Here is a 20,393-nt window from a genome sequence, read left to right on the forward strand (position 1 = left end):
CTTTCGACGCCCATGCTAACAATTTCAAGCAGCAAGTTTTTACTTAGTTTATCAATCCATTAATGAATTTTCAGCCATTTCATCCTCTCTGTACAAAGTAGTAGAATTTTTAACACTGGCTACTTTTGTACGGCAAGGGTTTGGTTGCTTTGTTTTGGTCAAGTATTGCTCTGGGACATCAGCTTGGTCCTCCAACCTGTCAATCAGTTCAAGCAAGGACCAACCTGATGCTGAACAAGTTTGAGAAGTTTCTTTGCAAAGCCACTGTGGAAGGAATAGATCAGCTGAACTAGCCCTGTTCTCTCCGTGTTTCTGACTCAGACAAATGGACAACTGTGCTTAAATGAGCATATGTATATTTTAATGAAATATTTTTCAAATCTAAATTGTAATTTATCTCTGTATTTTTCTCAACTGCTTTCCCCAAAAAGGCTTTTGAAAATGTTCTCTCTCTTCTTTTGCTCTTTTTTGACAAAACTTGTGCTAATGAGTCCAGTGTCTTCCACCAAAAGTGAGTTCACTTGATACGATTCCTCACAAAAATAAGAAGTACAAAGAAGAAAAAGTGTGTTTTGATGAATTGCTTCAGGTTTATCTTTCTGAACAAAATTGTTTTATTCCTTTTTTGACTATTGCTCTATCCTGAGACAGGAATCTACTGACATCCCAGGATGTAAACTCGCAGGGCTCCTGGGAAAGCAGTAAAGCAGCTGATTTATACCAGCTGAGCATATGGCCCGTTGTGTACAACACAGCATCAAGGGGAACAAGCGATGCTCCATCTTCTGCTTTTGGCAATGTTTCTTTTTCCTGTGCTTCCTGGGTTTTCTCTCTCCTCGCCAAACCCTTAATATTACAGTAAATTTAAATGTAAATATTGTTTTGTTTCTGCAGTTAATAGTTGTAGGTCAAATCACTTTTCATTAGGCTTGTAAAGTGCTACATGAAGAGATGTGTACCCTAAGGTAATGGTTTGAGTTGTTTATATCTACTGTACATTTCCCCCAACATGATTTTGAATTGTATCCTGTTGTAATTAAATAGAAAACCCACCCTGCTTCCTGTGTGTTGGTGGCACCGAGGTGATTTAAGTACTCGGGAGGCTCAACAATTAAAATCATTAAACAACGAGTAGTGAGCAAAACTGGAAATGTTAATAGCCTTAGTTTTATCTTTCCTTTTCTGGTCTTCATTAGAGAATGAAAGACTTCAAAGGAGATTGAGGAAAAAAAGCTCTTTTAACTGCTTTCATGTCGTAGGATGGACAAAAAGAAGCAAATAACTAGATATGGCAATTTCTTCAAGAGATAGGCACAGAGAACTATAAAAGCTTACACACAGAAGTATGAAGCAAGAAAGATAGTCAGATGTGGGCAATCTGATATCTGTTGTTTTTTAGTGATCCTAACATGGGGACATGAGCAAAAATAGTTGTCATTATTTATGACCCAAACTAGTATTAGTACTATAGCAGATATCAAGGAGAAGATCTAATTTTTTAAACATAGCATGATCAATTAAACTGAAAAAAGACAAAGTTTCTCTTTAGGGCTGACTTTATGAGTGGGATTTATTTTTATTTATGTGAGGCATGTGCTCTTTGGTTGTGCATACGTCACTGCAGTGAAAACAGGGGAATGTTGTGGGTGAGAGCAGAACCGGACCCAATTAATTAGGCAGGAGATGCACACATACACCTAGGGGGAGGAATCCAATCATTTGGGGTGAATTGAAAGGAAGATGCAATGCTTGGTGTGGCTCCACCTAAAACTCCCATTCAATTGCAGTTATTATGTCTCTTCCTCAAGAAGGAAAGCCAAAGTTGTTCCAAATCCTAGTCCCTTTAACATTTACAGGTCAGCAAAGTGTCCATGGAAATGTAGAGCATGCATTTTAAAAAGTACCTAAGGAACAAGCTGCACATGCTAAATTTGTACCTGAATTTCGATGTTGCACTTGAGAACAGTTTTCCTGGTACTGGCGCTGGGCACCTGTCAGTTGTGTTACTGATGCTGTTTCTTACTTGAAGTGTTGGTGGGACAAACATATTAACTGAGAAGGTAGTAACCAGTGAATGAACTCCCATTTGCTGAGAGATAATCTGTCACTTTTGTTTCCAGCAGCCCATGTCGTCAGTGAAGATTTCCCGGACGCTGTAATGCCTGTCAGCTCCAGTAAGGCATGTGACCTTCACAAGGAGCTTGAAGATGAAGAGATTCCTCCATATATCGAACAGTTTGAGAGAGATGTTCAGGATGACATAATTCTGCTTGGCAGGCTTTCACTGGAACAGGTCAGAGTTAAGAACTATAAGACAATTTTATCGCTTGCTTCATAACATGATGCTGGCTTGTTAACCTTGTACACCCCAATTCTATTTCTCTGCCTGGCGATACATATATTGAAAGAGGAAAGGACAACCATTGTCGTTGGCATGCTTTATGTGACTGGCACTTTGCTAAGATAACAGCAGGACCTTTATCTTTGTCTCCATTTCAATGTGAATAAAAATAGATTGCCTTCGTTGCTTCTTTCCTAAATAGTGGAGGATCTCTGACTGCTATGTAGTAATATTGCAATTGAGTTTCAATCAAGAGACTAAGTCTAGGACATCTCTCTCTGCCACATTTAACAGAGGCATATTCATCAGTGAGCAAGTTTGGATTGGAGCCCAGGGAGGATTTATGTAGCAATGTTCATTGTACAAAGGATAAGATAATTCCCCTGTTATAGATCTGTTATGTTTTTCAGGGTGGCAAAGGTTTTCTTTTTGTCATTTGTAGCATAAAGAGACAGGTTCTGGTTCATGTTGACAAAGGCACAAATTTGCAGGGCTGAAATGGTACTTGTGGGCACCTAATGACCATTTGTCCCTTTGAAAAATCTCATACTAAGACTAGAGGACAGGAAGAGAGATTAATTGATGAATCTATCATTTTTAATTAGTAACATGAGAACAGCACACTGGCTCTGATGGGCTTAAAATAGGTTATCCAGTGACTGATGGTGATCTAAGCTTTCTTTTATTTTCAGGGGAAGTTTTTAGGTTTTTTTTTCCCACTGCAGAACTAAACCTTATCATTGCCTTCTGCATGATGGTGAGGGACACCATCTTCCTTACTGCTTTCCTCTAAATCCTGTGTCTATATTTCAGTCCTTCTGACTTTTTTATAACTGGATGCATCATGCATGGAAGGAGGTATGGGTAATACTGTTCAGAGAACATGAAATAGAAGGGAAACGTGAGGGAAAAGGACTCAGATGGTACTAAGAACCTCATCTGCCTCAATGGACTGATGGAGTATGGTACTGGCAATAGGTGAACAGAAAGTGCTGCACCTTTCCAGAAGGTTACAATATATTGAGAGCTCGCACTTTAACTATGTTTGGACTATCCAGATGCTCCCAAATCTTCATGAGGCTCTGTTACACCTGAAGGAACACAATAGGTGCGTCAAAACTTTGTTTACCCTCCCTCTAAACATGGTCACATGGCTGATTATCTTACTTGGATTCTTTTTGGAGGTGCTCAGCAGAGTTTGTTTCCTAGGCAGAAGCAATATATCTGGTCACCCCAAAAACAACATTCTGCTTTTTAACTGACAGCTACATATGTGAATTTACATGTAATACAATATAATACTGCCTTTCTTCCTTATATTAGTCCAAAAGAAAGAAAATCCTCATTTAATGTGATCGATTGAGATGGTCTACCATGAGTTTTCAGAGAGGAACTCATTCTTTACTTTGCACCAAAGACATCTTGAATGCTCATGTCTTCTGTCCATTCAACTCACACATCTCTAACTTCAGGTTTTCTTACCCTCTCAAGGAATTTAGTCCCACTGACATGGTATTAGCTGTCATATGTGCATCCAGAAATACAGTGTAAGAAGAGGATCACTGTAAAATCTGTATCGCCTCCTAGATCACAGATCTATACGTCCATCCCTTCCTTGAAAGCCTACAGAAATGGTGTATTCAGTCCCTTTAGACAGAACATTGAAGAGGTGACATTGGAAGTAGATGCTGCAAACGTCATGTCATTGTATTGGGTTTATGTGGACAGGTTTTGGTGTTGGGGGGGGGAGTAGGCGGTGCTACAGGGGTGCCTTCTGTGAGAAGCTGCCAGAAGCTCCCCCCACATCTAGCAGAGCCTATCCCTGGTGGCTTCAAGATGCACCCAACACTGGCCAAGGCTGGGCCAATTAGAAATGGTGGTAACACTGCTGTGAAAACATATTTAAAAAGAAAAAAAAAGGCAAGCCATAGCACAGCTGTAATTGCAGCCAGAGAAAAGCAGTGAGAATATGTGAGAGGAACAGCCCTGCAGACACCAAGGTCAGTGGAGAAGGAAGGGGAGGAGGTATTCCAGGCACCAGAGCAGAGATTCCCCTGCAGTCCAGGGTGCAGACCATGGTGAAGCCGCTGTCCCCCTGCTGCCCATGGAGGACCATGGGGATGCAGAGATCCACCCGCAGCCCACGGAGGAGCCCCACAACAGAGCAGATGGATGCCTGAGAGGAGGCTGTGATCCTGTGGGAGGCCCATGCTGGGACATGGAGGTCCTGGCAGGAACCTGCAGACCCATAGAGAGGAACCCGTGCTGCAGCAGGTTTCCTGGTAGGACTTGTGATGTGGGGAATGGACACTGGAATAGCTTGTCCTTAAAGGACCACACTGTGTGAAAGAGTGACCCATACTGGAGCAGTTTGTGGAGAACTGTTGCCATGGGCTGGACTCACACTGAAGATATTCATGGAGAGTTGTCTCCCATGGGAGGGACCCCATGCTAGAGCAGGGTAAGGACTCTCCCTTAGCAGGGTCAGGAACATCCTGTGATATTCTGACAGTAATCCCCACTCTCCATGTCCCTGGGCTGCTGTAGGGAGGAGGCAGAGCTGGGAAGGAGGGAAGGCTGGAAGGAAGGTGTTTTTAAGGCCTTATTTTATTTCTCATTATCCTGCCCTGAATTTGTTAGTAATAAATTCAATTAAAATTTCTAATTCTAGCCTGTTTTGCCAGTGATGGTCTTTAGTGAGTGATCTCTCCTGGTCCTTATCTCAACCCATGAACCCTTCATTACCTTTTCCCTCCCCTGACCTTCTGCAGAGGGGAGTGAGAGAGGGCAGTGAGAGAGGGCTTTGGTGGGTACCTGGCATCCAGCCACGGTCAACCCACTACTGTCATATTGGTATTCAAAGACCTCTAGCAATAACGCGAGCTTGCTAATTCTTGTTTAATTGATCTTCTTTATTCTTTAATGGACATCTTTCCTCTTTGATCTGTGGGTATACCCTGCAGCACTGCAGTGTTGATGCCTTTCCACAACTGCTACAGGTTCATTGTTTGCTGCCATGGTCCTCAGAATCTGTTGCTGACGACTTTGGGATGCTTCCAGCTTTCATTACTTGAATATATGTTTATTGGTTTGTAAAACTCTTTACTTTTGTGCATGGCATTTACTTCTTATTCAGTAGCAAAAAACCCTTCCCTTATTTCTGCAGGTTTAGTGAGTAGCAGATGTACTTTAGCCAGCATAATTTATGATTAGTTAATTTAATCTGCCATAATGACATAAAGTGAGCCTGAAACAAGCTTCTATCAATTTTGCCATTAGAGGTAGCATAATATTTTCAAATGTCTACAAAACTGAGCCGTTAACCCTTGGGCTGAGTAAGGAAGTCTAACAGACATCTCCCTCACATTCCTTTGTTTTGACAATATAAAAAAAACCCCATGTGAGCCCAAGGGTTAAAAATACCAGGTGAGAGTTTACAGTACATGAGATTGGTTTTATAGGTGAGGTTCAGAAACACACTGGAGTTGCTGCTGTTTCTTTTTAGGCTGCCAAATATTCTCTCCAATGAGGCTCCTGATTTACACTGGAGCGTTGCTGGAAGCACTGGCATGAAAAGGATAGCTATGTATCAACTATCTATCCCTTAGTTTATTGTTTTTCTTTGCTTGTAACATTACAAAAAATGGGTTTAAACAGCAGCTCGGTGTGTGAGATGACCATGATTGAAAGCTTTTGAAAGGGCAGATGCATTTTTCAAAATAATAGTTTTTGAAAAAAGGGTTTATGATAGATTTTAGGTCTGGAACTTTAGGCTGTATTGTTCTTACTTCATATCCTGTTTTGTAAATGCAAAAACTGAGAGTTGAGTTTGGCAAGAAATGCATAAGGGGAGATCTGCTAGATTCTTGTAAAGAAAGCATTAAGCATATGTCAATGTTCTGTTAACAAACACATTAAAGAATATTAAATTTGGAAAGCAGTGCTGTTTTGTGTAGGCTGCCATTTAGATCCAAGGATTTCAAAGACCCCAATGACATTAGCTTTCAATAAAGAAAAATAAATTCTGTTGCAAGAAAATCATAACTTAGGACTGTGTTGTGGTAGAAACTGAGCAGGTACAACCAAGGCTGGATATTCAGAGTGCCACAGAGTTCCACCCATAAGCATGTGTCCCTGCATTGTCTCATGACAATGCAGGGACACATGCTTATGGGTGGAACCTGATCTTACAGGGCAGAGAAATATGCAAGGAAATACCTGAAATAATGCTGACTTACCACATTTGCTTAAGGATTGGGTGCTCTCAAAACATGACAGACTGCTGAAGATGGAGGAAACAGCATTGATTGGGGCGAGATTGCACTTGATGGGCTTTTGGCAACGTAATCTTGCTATATGTTAATTTAAATGCCATAGAAATATACCAGCTCTAGGATTTTCAGCTGTTTCTGAACTGAGACAATAAAAGTGACTACTCGGTTTTATGCAGGTTCTCTCAAAAGAAAAATTAATAATGGGGTAACAGAAAGGATCAGTACTGCCTCCCAAGCCAAGAATATATTTCTTGTTTGTCCACCCTCCTCCTGTAACTTGGTCAGTATTCTTTACCAGGGTAATTGGTTCACAGTCTCTGTCTCTCTATCCGTTTCAGCTGCTACATTTAGCCCCCTGTGCAGGGCATAGCACCTTGCAGGACTTGATCGTCATCACTATATAATCAGTTTTGATCCATGACCTCAATGTGAATTACTCAAGAGCCTCTGAAAGTAAAGTGCAAGTTTTGCTCTCCGGTACCAGTGGTTGAGTTATAGCAGTAAGAAATGAGCTATTTGTTGCAGGTGGATAGTAATAAAATGTTGTCTTTCATCAAAAGATTTACATTTTGGTTAAACAAAAGTTAGTGCCTCAGGGCATTAGATCTAATACTCTTACAGGGTCATTATCATCACTGCTCTGACTCCTTGCCAAGTCACAGAGATCAATTTATGTGATGATGGAGAGATCAGTTTGCCTTTCATTAACAGTGGATAGAACATGGGTAAAATTTGGTACTATGTAAGATGGTAAATTTACTCTCCAATCATGAATTTAACCAGTGGGATCAGACCTCAGTGATATAAAATACCAATGCACATTTGCTTGCATGTTCTCTACCCCACTGAATAATACTGTCATAGAATTGTATCATGGAATGATTTGGGTTGGAAGTGACCTGAAAGGTTGTTTATATCTTGATGATTCCTGCAGACCTCCCCTCATCAAAGCTTTAGCCTAGTAAGCATTGTACAGTCTGTTCTGAGTATAATACTTGTGGGAATATGTGCACCTAAGAGCAGTGCAGAGTGGAAGGTGACTTTTCCTCAGCAGAAACCTACTTTTTGACATTTACCAAGAATTTAAATGAATGTCATGTGCAAATGAGTTGGGGTGGGGATTTTTTCCTTGTTTGTTTGTTTTCTCTCTTTTTCTTTTCTTTTTTTTTTTTTTTTCCTTCTGGGGATTACAGGTCAAGAATACAAAAGCTGGCAATGTTTAATTTACACCATGTCTTAAAAGTGGGTGACTTCATTTTAGGCAAGCTACCTATATGCTACACTCATTATTTGACTGTCAAAGCATTTCTACAGTCAGTTACTATAATGGTTTTCATTTCATTTGTGTGATATAGTAGGAATTATGGGTATGTTCTTTAGCACATAATTTTCTTTTGAAATCTATCATTAGGCTGAGCTCATTGAATTCATTATAGTTCTACCAGGTAAGCTGCTCTTAGACTTGCGAAAAAAATTTTAAAAATCACTGAAACCTATGTTTGGGGGCAAAAACCAAAATGCGAACTTCCCAATGGTTGGGATATTGGGCTTCTGTCCCTTGGACTTCTGATTTTCTGCTTAGAGAGAGTCTGTGGCCCTCAGGTGTGTGTCAGCACCCACTCAGCAGACCCATAGTCTGATGTAGAAGCCATATAAGTACCTAGGGGACTTCTCTACCCTGGAGGCTGGTAAACTGAGATTTCTAAATATCTTTGTACTATCAGGCTTTCTCCTGCTTCCTCAGATGGAAGCCTGGGAACTTTCCAAATTTCTAAGGTTCCTACCTCATTGCTCCTGGACACTCAGATATGCACTTTTTTTTTTTTAAGAAGTGGGGGGATTGAAGGGGGAGCATGGAAATTAACAAAAACCATAAGCAAAATCATGGAAAATATGTGCTATATATTTGTAAATAGTCTGTCAGAATACCCACAATATTGCTACAGCTGTTCTTTTAAATTGTAATACTTTTTTGATTGCTTTGTTCAGGGATTATATGAGTTTCATTTAAGTAAATATTTAAACGGAAGTAATGAAATTCTTCCATATTTCCTAGGTTTTTCACTAAAAATGAATTAACTTAGTTTTTACTGTGTCCCTTCACACTTTAAGATCAGAGGGGCAATTAAAGAACTGAAGTAATTCTTGATATTCTGTTGATCTGGAACAATGATTCCTACAGCTGCTATAAATGATGATACTGCATTTGCTGCTGCTTAAGCTAATCTGACTGGTCAGCTCTCTGGCTCATTATCCAACTATAAACTCCAGTAAGGAAGTCCATTTCTATGGTTCAATAAACAGAAGCAATTGGAAAGATTCTTCAAAGAGAATTAGTGATTGACAAGTCCTGATGAAGTTTAAGAGACTTCATCAAGTATGGAACACCTGTTAAAAGAAACAGAACTCAGATGAGGATTGAAAGGAAAGAGTCAGCATTACTGATGAATAGAGGCACAAATCTGCAAAAAATAAGTACAATAAAACCAAATTTTTAGCTGCTCATGTATTCTCCAGAATGATTTTCCCCCCAGGGTTGTTTGATTTGTATTTTTAATACATTTGGAGCCAAACTGTAATCATAGGTGTAGCTAAGTCTACCTTTGGTTAGCTTTTATGACAAGGGGACTCCTTAGCAGCATTAATAGACTACACAGATTTTTAGCTGCAGATAAAGGAATTGCTCTAAATGCTGGAACATTTTGTTTCTGCAGTCTTACAATAGAGCTGAATTTGCTGAGTGGAACCTGTGCTGTATGGTACATCTGACCTTTACTTCATAGAACAGGTGAAGAAGAACCAGACCTCTGGAGCCTGTCTAGTCCAGCCTCCTGCTCTTGAGATGTATTGGGTTTTTCATGTGTAACCTGACTTTTTAAGGGCTTTGGAGTTCACATTCGTTTGTTAGTGGGAAATATAACCAGGTAGTCTGTAAGTTGAGAGATGTTGAAATACTCTGAAAGAGAGTCCAGTTGCATTGCATGCATGCTTATTTATTTAGTACAAAGCTGAAAAAATCATCACTGTTGTTCAGCCTGCTGGCAACCCCTTAGCACACTTGGTTTCTCATTACTGTGCCAGACCCTTAAACAAGATGCAGTTTTCAGGACTAGGTGGTTATGATGAGAATATATAATAAAGTTAACATGTTCACTCAAAGGCATGTCAGCACAATAGGATGTTATTATACAGTTGGTCATATCAGGATTCAAATCAGAGAAGGATCTCAGCTGAATATGTGAAACAATTTCTTTTCAGCAGACACATGGAGCAGGATGTGGGCTTGCAGGAGGAGGTCTGTTTGTTACAGAGAAAAATCATTGGGCATGGCAACTCATCATTGCCACTGTTGTATTTAAGACAATCATACAGCAAACTGTACTTAAAGTGTTTTTTCCCTCTCTTTAATTTTCATATATTAATTGTAAGTGAATTTCTCTCTTAATTATAATATGTTCAAATATGTCTGCACACTTGGAACAGAAGATGAAGCAAAAGGCAGTATAAATGGAAGTTATTGGATAAAGTTAAAGTCTGTACTTTTAGATTACAATTATAATGGAGGCAGATTTGTGAGGTAATGCTTTATTGACAGTCAAAAAAAAGAACAGGGACTCAGAAAGATGAAATAGACTGTAACCTCTGACCTGAACATGATTTTTTTGGGCAGCTGTAACAAGCAAATTTTTTGCCATAACTCAAGTTTTTCCAATCTGCAAAACAGACCTAAAATTAGATACCTGCTTTGTGGAAGAGTAAGAGGATTAAAGGAGTAAAGTTTCATGAGGGAATTTGAAAAGGCTTTACAAATAATGAAAACATTCTGTTCTGAAATTGACAAACATTTTTAAATTGAAGATGAATGGGGGAAAACCACAAAAAAAGTTTCAATGCTTCCGATTGGTATTTCCTTTCAGTTTCCCTTCAGTTGTTTGTGTCCCGATTTGCTGTACGCATCCAGAAAACAGAAAGGTTGTAAAATGCTGAAGTTCACTACATGGCTTATGAACACTTTTTTCTTTTTCATTGTTAATGTAAACTATTAATTTTAGATCTATAGATTGGCATAGTTCACTCTGGTTTTCACTGGCATCACTCATGCTACATGGCTTTATACTGGAGGGAATGTGTTCCCTAATAAATTGTGGTTAGTGTCTTCCATCATATCTTGTTAGCATATTCCATTATATCTTACTGTTTAGGCTAAAAGTGCCTGAATCTTCTCAGCAGCTGGTGATTTCTAGGCTAATCTGGAGCCATCTGAACTTGTGGAACTTTGACAGGCTAAGATGTTTCTGCTTAAAGTCTGTTAATCAGTGGCAAATGGCATTTCAGCATTACATATTTTCAGTTCTCGGCTATGGTAGTCAGACATTCTTATAAATGACCTTGCATTCACTTACAACAGTCTCTGGATTTTGATGAGGATACCAAAGGTTTACGACCTTGCAGCTACATCTTCTCAACTGTGAAATAGGAAGCATCTGAAGGAATACCTGGTGGTTCTGAAGAAACTACAGGTGATCTCTCTGTGAACAGCAAGACAGAAATGAGAAGAGTGAGTTCTCTGTTTTGAGGCTGGAGAGGCAAAATTTTTGTTTTGCAGAAGTTGGGTAGCTCTGCAGCAGACATCTCTCCAGAGTTTTCTCATTGCATCTTAAGCAAAGTGATTCAAGTTCTTTTAATTTGTTAGTGCTATCAGCTTGAATCAAAACCCTGAATGAAAACATCTCTGAGTTTTGAGGAAATTCAGGTCCTTGTTTATCACACCTACTTTACAGCTGGATCTAGTTTCCATATCTGTTCAAAATTAGTGTCTTTGATATATATGTCTTATAAAAGCATTCACGTTGGTAGCAGAATACTACTTTCCTCTGTTGGCTGGTAGCTCGATTAGATGCATTGTTAGAGATAAAGCAGTGCTTTACAGATTTATCAGAATGATCAGCCCATAATGTTGCCACTAAATGTATCTGTATCACTCAGTGTATTAAGGCCGTAGCATGACTAAAGTAAATCTCACTGTGTTCTGCAGTATCGGTTTCAAAAGAGAGTTTGAATTCTGTTACAAAACACTCAATTGTCTAAGTTTTTAATTTGATTCTCATGAACAGAAAATTAATTTTCTATTTGAAAGGAAAGTCAATGAGGGTGTGCTTTGTTGTTTTTTCTCTTTCTCTTTAAAAAACATCTAAGAGTTTGTGGCACAGTTTTTGGCAAAGTGCACCATCGATAATACTTCCAGATGTCCAGAGTTTGGCACAACTTTACTTTCTGGTTTGTGGCCATCTCCTTGACAAGGTCACACAAATTCCAACAGGTAATGGGGAGTGCAATTTTCAGAGCAGGTCTTATCCAGCTACTGGAGTCTTTGCTTTCAATGGAGGGCACTCATTTAAGTTACCTCTCCATGCCTCCCTTCCATGCCATCTCTCTATAGTTAACGTGGAGCAGATAAGCTCCTTAGAATTTCAGTTTGCCTGAAAAGAATGTTAACTTTTCTTGCAATGTTTTTTTTTTTGTTCATCTCAAATGCTTCTTCATTTTTTACTTATTTTGTGGTATAACAGTGCATTAGATATTGAAATCACTGGGAGTGAATCTCCATGCAGCAGCCAGACTCTGAAGGAGGAGAACTAGGTGGCACCAGTGGGACTAGAGATCTGGGCTTTGTTTCTAGTCCTGCTAATAATTTGCTTGGTGAGCTCTCCCTTCTCCCATCCATAAAAATGGAGTGGGCAGGATTTCCATCACTGAAAAACATTTTAGGATGGAGAGATGGAAATTTTAAGTAAAAGCTTTTATTTTGGCATCTGTTTACATCTAAAAAAAGACATCACTACCTTCACTGTGATGTACCAAAATATCTCAAGGACTGGAATGAAGGAGAAGGACCAGCTCTACATGTGGGATTGCTGTGGGCAGTGGGGGCTGCTGGAGACCCCACAGGTTGTGTCTCCATGCTGCCTCTGCTGCACCCTGACCTGGTGAGGAAGATTTGCAGGAAGGTGGACCCCTACAGCACTACTTGCATGGAGTATGAATTTCACCAAGGCCAGTGCTCCACTGGCTGTTTTAAATTGCAATGGGATTACAGGATTACAGCCTTCTCATCACGAGGCTGTAATACCAGTGCTAGGACTGACCAAAAAGGGGTGTGTGTGTGTGTGTAAATGTTTTCCCTAAATGCTTCATTTTTGCTGAACAATAAAAGCCAAATTGATTTTGCTTCAAAGCTTTGCTGAATTTTGTGGGCTTGTTTTCAAGAGGAAAGGATGTATTTGGGTGGGGTTTTGTTTAATTTTTTTCCAAATTGAAAAGTACTATACAACCAGGTCCTGCCATTTGTGAAGTAGTTTGATGCTGAAAATGACCAGTCAGCACTGATTCGTAGTGTTGAGTCAGGTTCTTGTCTTTGTAGAAACAATGTGCACCATTGTGTGTGTCAAGGCTGAGCCCAGACTGAAAGACCTTTTCAAGTCCTGCTCTTGACCACAGGCTCTGAAATCAGCAGATAGGCATAGGCCACTTGTGTAATTGGGCCTCAAGACGGCTGATGAAGAAACCGAGAAAGACGTGTGAAGGAGCTGGCTCACAGCTAAAGCAGAGCCTGGTATCGGGATGGGGAGTAGGACAAAGTGGTGCTGTGATTGAGTCCTTCTGCCTTCAAACAACTCCCTGCTTTTCCCAGCACCTCCCAGACCAGCAACTTGCAGATTTTAGACACTTATTTTCTGGAGGCGCCCGCAATGTCTATACAGACTTGAAGCTAAACCACATTTCATGCCTTCTCATTGGGAACGCCCTTTGTCAACAATGGGTCGTTGTCACAGTCTAGACAATGCTGGTGTCATGATGAGAAACAAGCGTCTTACTATGTGTGCCATGGTATAAGCCATTGAGAAAAAGCACTTGGTTTATTCCACTAAAGCTCTGATTCAAGGGATATTGCAGAAATGACTATTCCACATTAAAAAAAAAAAATATATATATATATATATATAAATATGGGTTGTTCTGTTTTTGAAAACTTACACATTTTTTTCCTCTATTAAATTGCTTCCTGGTGATGGAAATGTCTGGGTTTTTTTTTTTTTTCTACTGCATCTACTTTCCTTTAGCTTGCACACCCCTGAGGTAATTAGTGTAGGTTAAAATTTACATAACTGACTTTGGGGTTTTGCAAATACGAAAGATGGAAATTTATTCAAAGTGGTGAATAATTCATTTTAAAGCAAGTTTCCTGTTTTTTTAATCATGTAGAAGATGTATTACAGACTCATAGAGGTTTTCCGAGTAGGACCTTAAGCACTGAATTTTTGATATATTTTTTTTTCTTAGTATAGGTAAAGAAATATTAACCATGACTCATTGCACTTTTCCTGTTCAATAAGATTTGAATAAACTTAACAAATTTATTAGGTAGATGATAGAGCTTTTTAAAAATTATCATGACACACTGTGACAAATATTTTACTAGGATCCAGAAGAAATAGTTTTAAATCATATTCCCATTGCCACTTCAGAGGCAGAGATGGAAAACAGTGCAGTTCATACAGAGAAGCCTGATTCATATTTTCTTTTGAATATTCATTATTTAATTAAGATTAGGAAGATAAACAAGGGGATTGGACAGCTGTGTGAGTCTGGTAATAAAATAAATTTTTTTTTAATAAACTTCTTTACTACTGGCTCACTGTAAGCCTGGAGTGGTAATGTCTGAATGTTGTTACAATGTTACGGCTACTTGATATTTTACATGAAGTGAGTTTACTATTTCATCTTATTTCTTAATCTAAGTGTCCACCTCAAAAACAGCTTTTATAGACATCACCAAGAACTGCATCCAGGAGAAAAAATGTGAACCAAGCGCTATTCCAACTTTCTGAACTTTAGCTTTAACTGCCTCTGCCCAAAACTTAAAACCTCTTGAAATGTTCCCTGGTGACTGCAGCCCATTGGACTGCGGGAAGTGTCACAAGGTGGATCTCACAGCCCTAACCAGACAGCTACCGGCTCTGCTGGAGCAGAACTCCAGAGCAGAGACAACTCCCAGTCCTTCCTGGGGAAGTGGTGTAGGTGGTGGTTTAGCAGCCTGGGGAAAGAAAATCTGCGCCAGTGGGCATGTGAGAGAAACAGGCCCTGCTCCAGAAAGTCCTAGTAAATTTTAGCCAAAAGCTGCCCAGGAGCAGGAGGGCTTGGTTCTAACCAATGGAGCAGCATTGTCCGTGACACAGTTGTCATATGGAGAAACAGAAGGTCTCATTTTGAGCTAGTTAGGTCATGTCACCTTTGTATTTATGTGTGATGCTTGACCTGCAGGATTTATAGCATCCATCTGAGGATCTCTGCTGGGACTGCCAACAAATCACACTGCTCTTTAAGGCAACCATGTTGTCTCTGCTTTAATTTTACGGGGTTAAAAAAGTTACATTAAAAGCTACATGCACTGGCTTTTGTTATTTTTGTCTGTTTTTACACTCTGACAATTTTCATTTTGGAAATAAGTAGGATGCTTTGCCTTAGTCTTCAACAGACATTTCCAAGCTTCCTTGAAAACAGCCAGAAATTTGTCAAAAAATCTAGAGATTTGGAAGGAAGGAGTGACTTTAGCAGCCAGATATGGAGTCCCCAATGGGGAATTTTTCTCCATTGACTATTGCATTGTCTCCCTACCAAAATGATTTTTTGCCTTTGAGGCTTGATGAGAGTAGAAGTGGAGCATAATTTCCCACTGTTCAGATGACAGATAGGGTACACAGTAGGACGCCGCCTTCTGCATTGGTAGTGTTGTATTCACATTTTGTGTTGGTCTCAGGGACACCAGTAGAAGATCCAGACATGAGAAATGTCCTTGAATATTCATCAAGATCTCTGAACAGTGCAGGTCAGGGGGAAGAATTTTGTTTTTGTGAGTGTACAGCCCTCAGCAGTTATGGTTATGAGTTTTTGCACAGAGAACACAGCCTAATAGATGCTGATGCTAGCTTCTAGATGGAAAGACTTTTTCAGCTTGCTGTGCAAGAGAAAAATAACTTCAAGCCCTCCAGCTTCATGCTGGAGAGCTGCAGAACTGTTGGGGGAGAGGACTGCTCATGTGAGTTAGCCCTCCACACACTGTAACCTCCAAAAATGCCAGCCCTTCTCACCAAACATTTAAAAACCTTTGTGGTGAGACAAGAAAGACATCAGGATTTGGAGCAGATTTAAAGCAAGGCTTTAAGATGTGACCTCTCTGGTCTATGCCTAACTGCTTTGTGTGCTGTTTTGTTGTGTGTGAGCAAACACACTTGCACATACATAAATGTATGTGTGCTTATGTATGACTGTGTGATTAGGTCTCATAATAATATGGACTGCAGGACACTACTGTGTACAAATATACATTGTACCAAAAAAAGCTTTTAAAACAAGACGAGAGTTCAGTTTCTCTTGGAAATAATGCAGTAAACATGGCAAAACACACAGAAAAAAAGTTTTGGAAAAAAAGAAGAAATAAAGCAATGGTGGCTAAAATTCCTCATTGCTTCTGAAAAGCTTCAACCAGAAGACCTAAGGCAAACCTTTGGAAAATTGTGTGTTTAAGGCTTTTATTTTCATGTTATTTCTGTACACTTGGAAATAAATTTTGATTTTTCTTTTTCTTCTTGGCATGTGGGATTCAAAGCACAAGGGAGCTTCTCACCACAAGAAACAAAAGTGGAGAGCCAGGATTCATGAACTCTTTCAAAGGTATGTCAGATAAGGGCTACTTTGTACTTCCTTCTAATGTACTTTCCTTCTAAAGACCTTTCAGTGCTTTACAGATATTAATGAATGGAACTTCTCACAAACAAAGGACCTCAGGCCTAGAACAATTAAGCCTGTGCATTTGAAAGAGGTCTCTGTTTTGGATTACCTCTGTTTTCAGATACCCAGCTTGGGCTGTAATTTTTAAGTGCTATACACAGTACACTTCAAAAGGTGACCAAATGGCATCTTCCAGCATCCTTCATCCTTGCCTCTGAATCATGCTTAGAGGGTGAAGGAAATAGGAATTGGGGCAAAGTTTTTGTCATCAAGCTATACATGACCTTCAGATAAACACATGCATCAAATTGCCTGTAAAGAAATGAACGGAGGAAATAAATAACCCTCATGAAGAGAGCAAAGGAAACCATGTTCTGCTGTGACAGCTGATGAGCATGCTGCTGAGCACAGAAGAGGCCTAACTTCACTGATTAAGTTATTCTCTTCAGTCTAACACACAGCCAAAGGAGGGAAAGGAGAAAAATGGTGCAACTAGGAAAGAGATCAAATGTGGTTATTTAAATGTTTGATGTTCAGTAATGAAAACTGTTTACCTTCATAATTGTGTATTAGCATCTAATAAAGGCAATAGATACAGTAGTTTAAAAGTAATAAAATCAACAACAAAGTGTATTTAATTTTAAATTGAATTGCAAGCAAATGGGTGTCCTAATGAACCCGTGTCAATGCAACTCTAACCAAATTAAGTGGAATAGTTTCCATCATGAGAAGCTAAGTAAGTACAAAGTTCCAAACAACTTCTCTCCTTGAGACGAATGCTTTAACTTCTCATATGTTTCAAATCTACGAATTAGCTAGGGCCATTAAATAATTATCTTTTGTTACTTCTGTTTAGGACAGCTGGACCCAAGTTGATGAGATTGAAGCTCAGGGATAAAACTTCGAAGATGGTTGACCCTGTACTTCATGTATTCACTTCTTAGCACTTGAATCTTGTCTTATTTCTCATCAGTCCTGGTTTGGGCAAAATTTCAATGTACTTCATTGCCACTAGCATCCACACAGACCTTCCAGCTGATTCAGTTATTGCTGAGGAATTTCTGTGATACCTGCTTTGATTTTCTACTGTAGAGGAATCTGGAAAACAGTTTAACTATGAACCAGTAGTAATTTTACTGATATGAATTTATGAATATGTGTACATATTCAAAAGAAAAGAAAAAAAAAATAAGAAAGGTCTCAATACAAACTGATTTGTAGCAATGTGCCAGGATTTTGGAGGCAGGAGCATCTGCTTCAGAAGAGGGGAATTTGAACTATGTGTTACCTAAGTAGCATGTATGCATGAGTTGGGGATGTTTAGCATGATTGCAGAGTCTGTAATTTCTTGATAAAGAACCATGTTGATTTTTACAAATGTGGAGACTTGTGCAATCACCTAGGAGGCAAAGGAGGAAAATAGCAGTGAACACTGGTGTTGAATTTTTCAAAAGCAAGTTAGAAAATGCTGAAGGAATGCTTCAGAAGTTCAGTCCAGAGAAATATTGTTGGTTTTGAGTCTTGATTCTTCTCTTTCTTTCTTTCATTCTCTTTTTTTTTTTTTGAACACCAAGTGATAACATTTTCTTCAATTGCTAAAAACTTAAATGAGTGCATTGCTTGGCAACCTAAGACAGCCTATTCTCTGATGCCTGTGTTGTAGACACCCAAGTCAGTCCTGCATTGCAACTGCACCTGATACAGTCATTTTTCCTTGGCTCCATGTGACTCCTCTCATTAAGCTGCAGGCAGTTCCCTTGACCTCCAGCGTGGCTCTGGGCTAGCCCTGAGCCATGAACAGCCTGCTCAGACTCCAGCCTCTGAGAGCCACCATGGCTTTGTCTGTGCCTGCCCCAGCTCCACCTGCAAGCATGGCTGGAGCATTGCCAGCACTGGTGTGACTGACTGACCCTCCCTGGCCTCCTAAAGCACATTGTAGAAGCCAGAGCTGATGTGTTTCAAAGCCAGCAGAGCATCTACAGATGTTTTTACTTAGGGTCAGTAATATTTAGATGCTGATGGCACTTAGAGGAATTACTCATGGTTCTCTGTCTGTTGAAAGATAGGATGGGATTGCCAAAGCATGCAGCTTTATAGTGCTCATTGTAAGTGACTTAGTTTTGCATTTGCTCCTGCTGTGTTTTAGGAATGAGGTTTACTCCATAGGGTACTGTGCCTTTTGTGTATCCTGTGCACTAAGCAGGGCCGGCATTGGGTTATCCAGTGTAGAGCTGTTCTTGCACTATTTGCTGGTATTCTGTGTATTATTTGTATGACAAATTTTGGTATTTGACCTTTCATCAAAACCAAAAACCCAGTAACTTTGAGTTGATACAATTACCCCCCAAATCACTTTAAATACAAAAGAAGTTAGCATGTGAATAACAAGATTCAGTGGTTCACATACATCTGAAAATTTGTGTATGCATGTGTATATCTTGTCCTATTTTCTGGGTTTGAGACAAACTGGAGGAAAATATCCTTTGATAGAGGGCATGTTTCAGCTGCCCCTCCCCCACCAGGTTCGGGAAAGAAAATACCTTGGAGGAAAAAGCAAAAAAACACCCTATTTATTTAACAAAACACAATGCACACAGGCAAGGGAAAAGAATACTGCTAAATAATAAAACCTCTCACCGTGGAGAGTATCTGGGTAGATTTCATAGTCCTTTGTGGGTGTGGCTTTCTCCTCTCTGGAGCTGGGGTTTCAGTGTGGGCCCTTCCAGGCTGAGGTGCAAGCTTTCCTGGCTGATGTTCTGGTGTTGTTGAACAGTCCAGAAGAGAAGAAGAAGAAGAAGTGAAGAAGAAGAAGAAGAAGTGAAGAAGAAGAAGAAGAAGAAAAAGAAGAAGAAGAAGAAGAAGAACAACAACAACAACAAAAACAAAAACAACAACAACAACAAAAAGAAGCAGCAGCCAAAGTCCCAGGACTCTGTACTTGAGCTAATGAGCAAGAAACTAGATAAAAAGCAAAAGGAATGTAGCTGTCTTCCCTGATGCAGAAGCGGAGTGGCCGGGCAGAAGAAGCCAGCGAGCTTATCTCTGTTTTTGAACACAGCGCAGAAGGAATTCTACGGGCTTCCCCTCCTCTCTCTTAAAGGTCTGCCTTAAAGCTGCAGAAAAGGCACAGAATTCATGTCCAGGCATGGAGCAGGCGATAGGGGATACACATCATAAAGCCACCCCAAGACACCTAAGTATATTTCTGAAGATTTATAAATTATGTAAGATTTGCATATAAAATTACAAGATTTTTTGGGAACAATAAAACAACAAAAAAAGTAAGATTTTTAAAATAATTTTTTTTTTTATTGGTTTAGAGCAACCTAGGCCCCAAAGAATCAGTGGTTTCCAAAAACCTGTCCAACTTTATTGAGGCTCTCAGTCAGACCTCAAAGTGGTGACAGACGCAACGGCTTCATACTGGAATATTCTTTACCTAGATTCGAAGCTCCAATGCCAGACAGAGCTGATTACAGACAGGCAGTGAAACTTCAGGTTCCTTATGTCGACCTGTGGCACAGACTGACAAATATTGGTCTTGTTATGTTTTTTTTTAGTGCTGCTTTTTGAAGCCTATCCATTTCTCTGCTTTAGCACACTTGTTTCTCCTGGGTGCCCTGCAAGTCTTATGATATGTTTAAGGAAAACATCAAACTGCTGTATTTCCAACAGCGAGTGCTTTCTGTGCGTGCAGTGTAGTTCATTTCTTTTCCATTCCTCTTCCCATTCTGACTTCTGCAGAGTGGGAAGTCAGCTACTGAAAACAGAGGAGAGTGGAATTGAAGAAGAAATGGTAGCCAGCTTTGGTAATCTTGCTGATGTGAATGCTGGATTAAAAGGAGCTGCAGGACCTTGCGGGAAGGTGAGATTCTCCAAGAGTGCTCTTTTCCCTGATGGGAACTGCTAAATCACTGGATCAGTTACATTCCATTATGATTATTATTTTGTTTTGTTTTGTTTTTTCTTTTTTCATAGTATAAGAGGAT

At 39.7% G+C, this 20,393-nt stretch overlaps 1 protein-coding gene across 1 annotated transcript in view; it reads left to right on the plus strand.

Annotated features, from left to right (window-relative positions):
• The window catches only part of LOC103624240, a 185,494-nt gene that overhangs the window by 25,678 nt on the left and 139,423 nt on the right, over positions 1-20,393 (plus strand). The window contains exons 6-8 of the mRNA XM_017746911.1: positions 2,121-2,293; positions 16,283-16,347; positions 20,149-20,269. Coding sequence (XP_017602400.1) covers positions 2,121-2,293; positions 16,283-16,347; positions 20,149-20,269 — 359 coding nt within the window. The remainder of the gene's footprint in view (positions 1-2,120; positions 2,294-16,282; positions 16,348-20,148; positions 20,270-20,393) is intronic.

This window comes from Corvus brachyrhynchos, unplaced genomic scaffold, assembly GCF_000691975.1.
Source record: "Corvus brachyrhynchos isolate BGI_N302 unplaced genomic scaffold, ASM69197v1 scaffold100, whole genome shotgun sequence".
Classification (NCBI taxonomy): Eukaryota; Metazoa; Chordata; class Aves; order Passeriformes; family Corvidae; genus Corvus; species Corvus brachyrhynchos.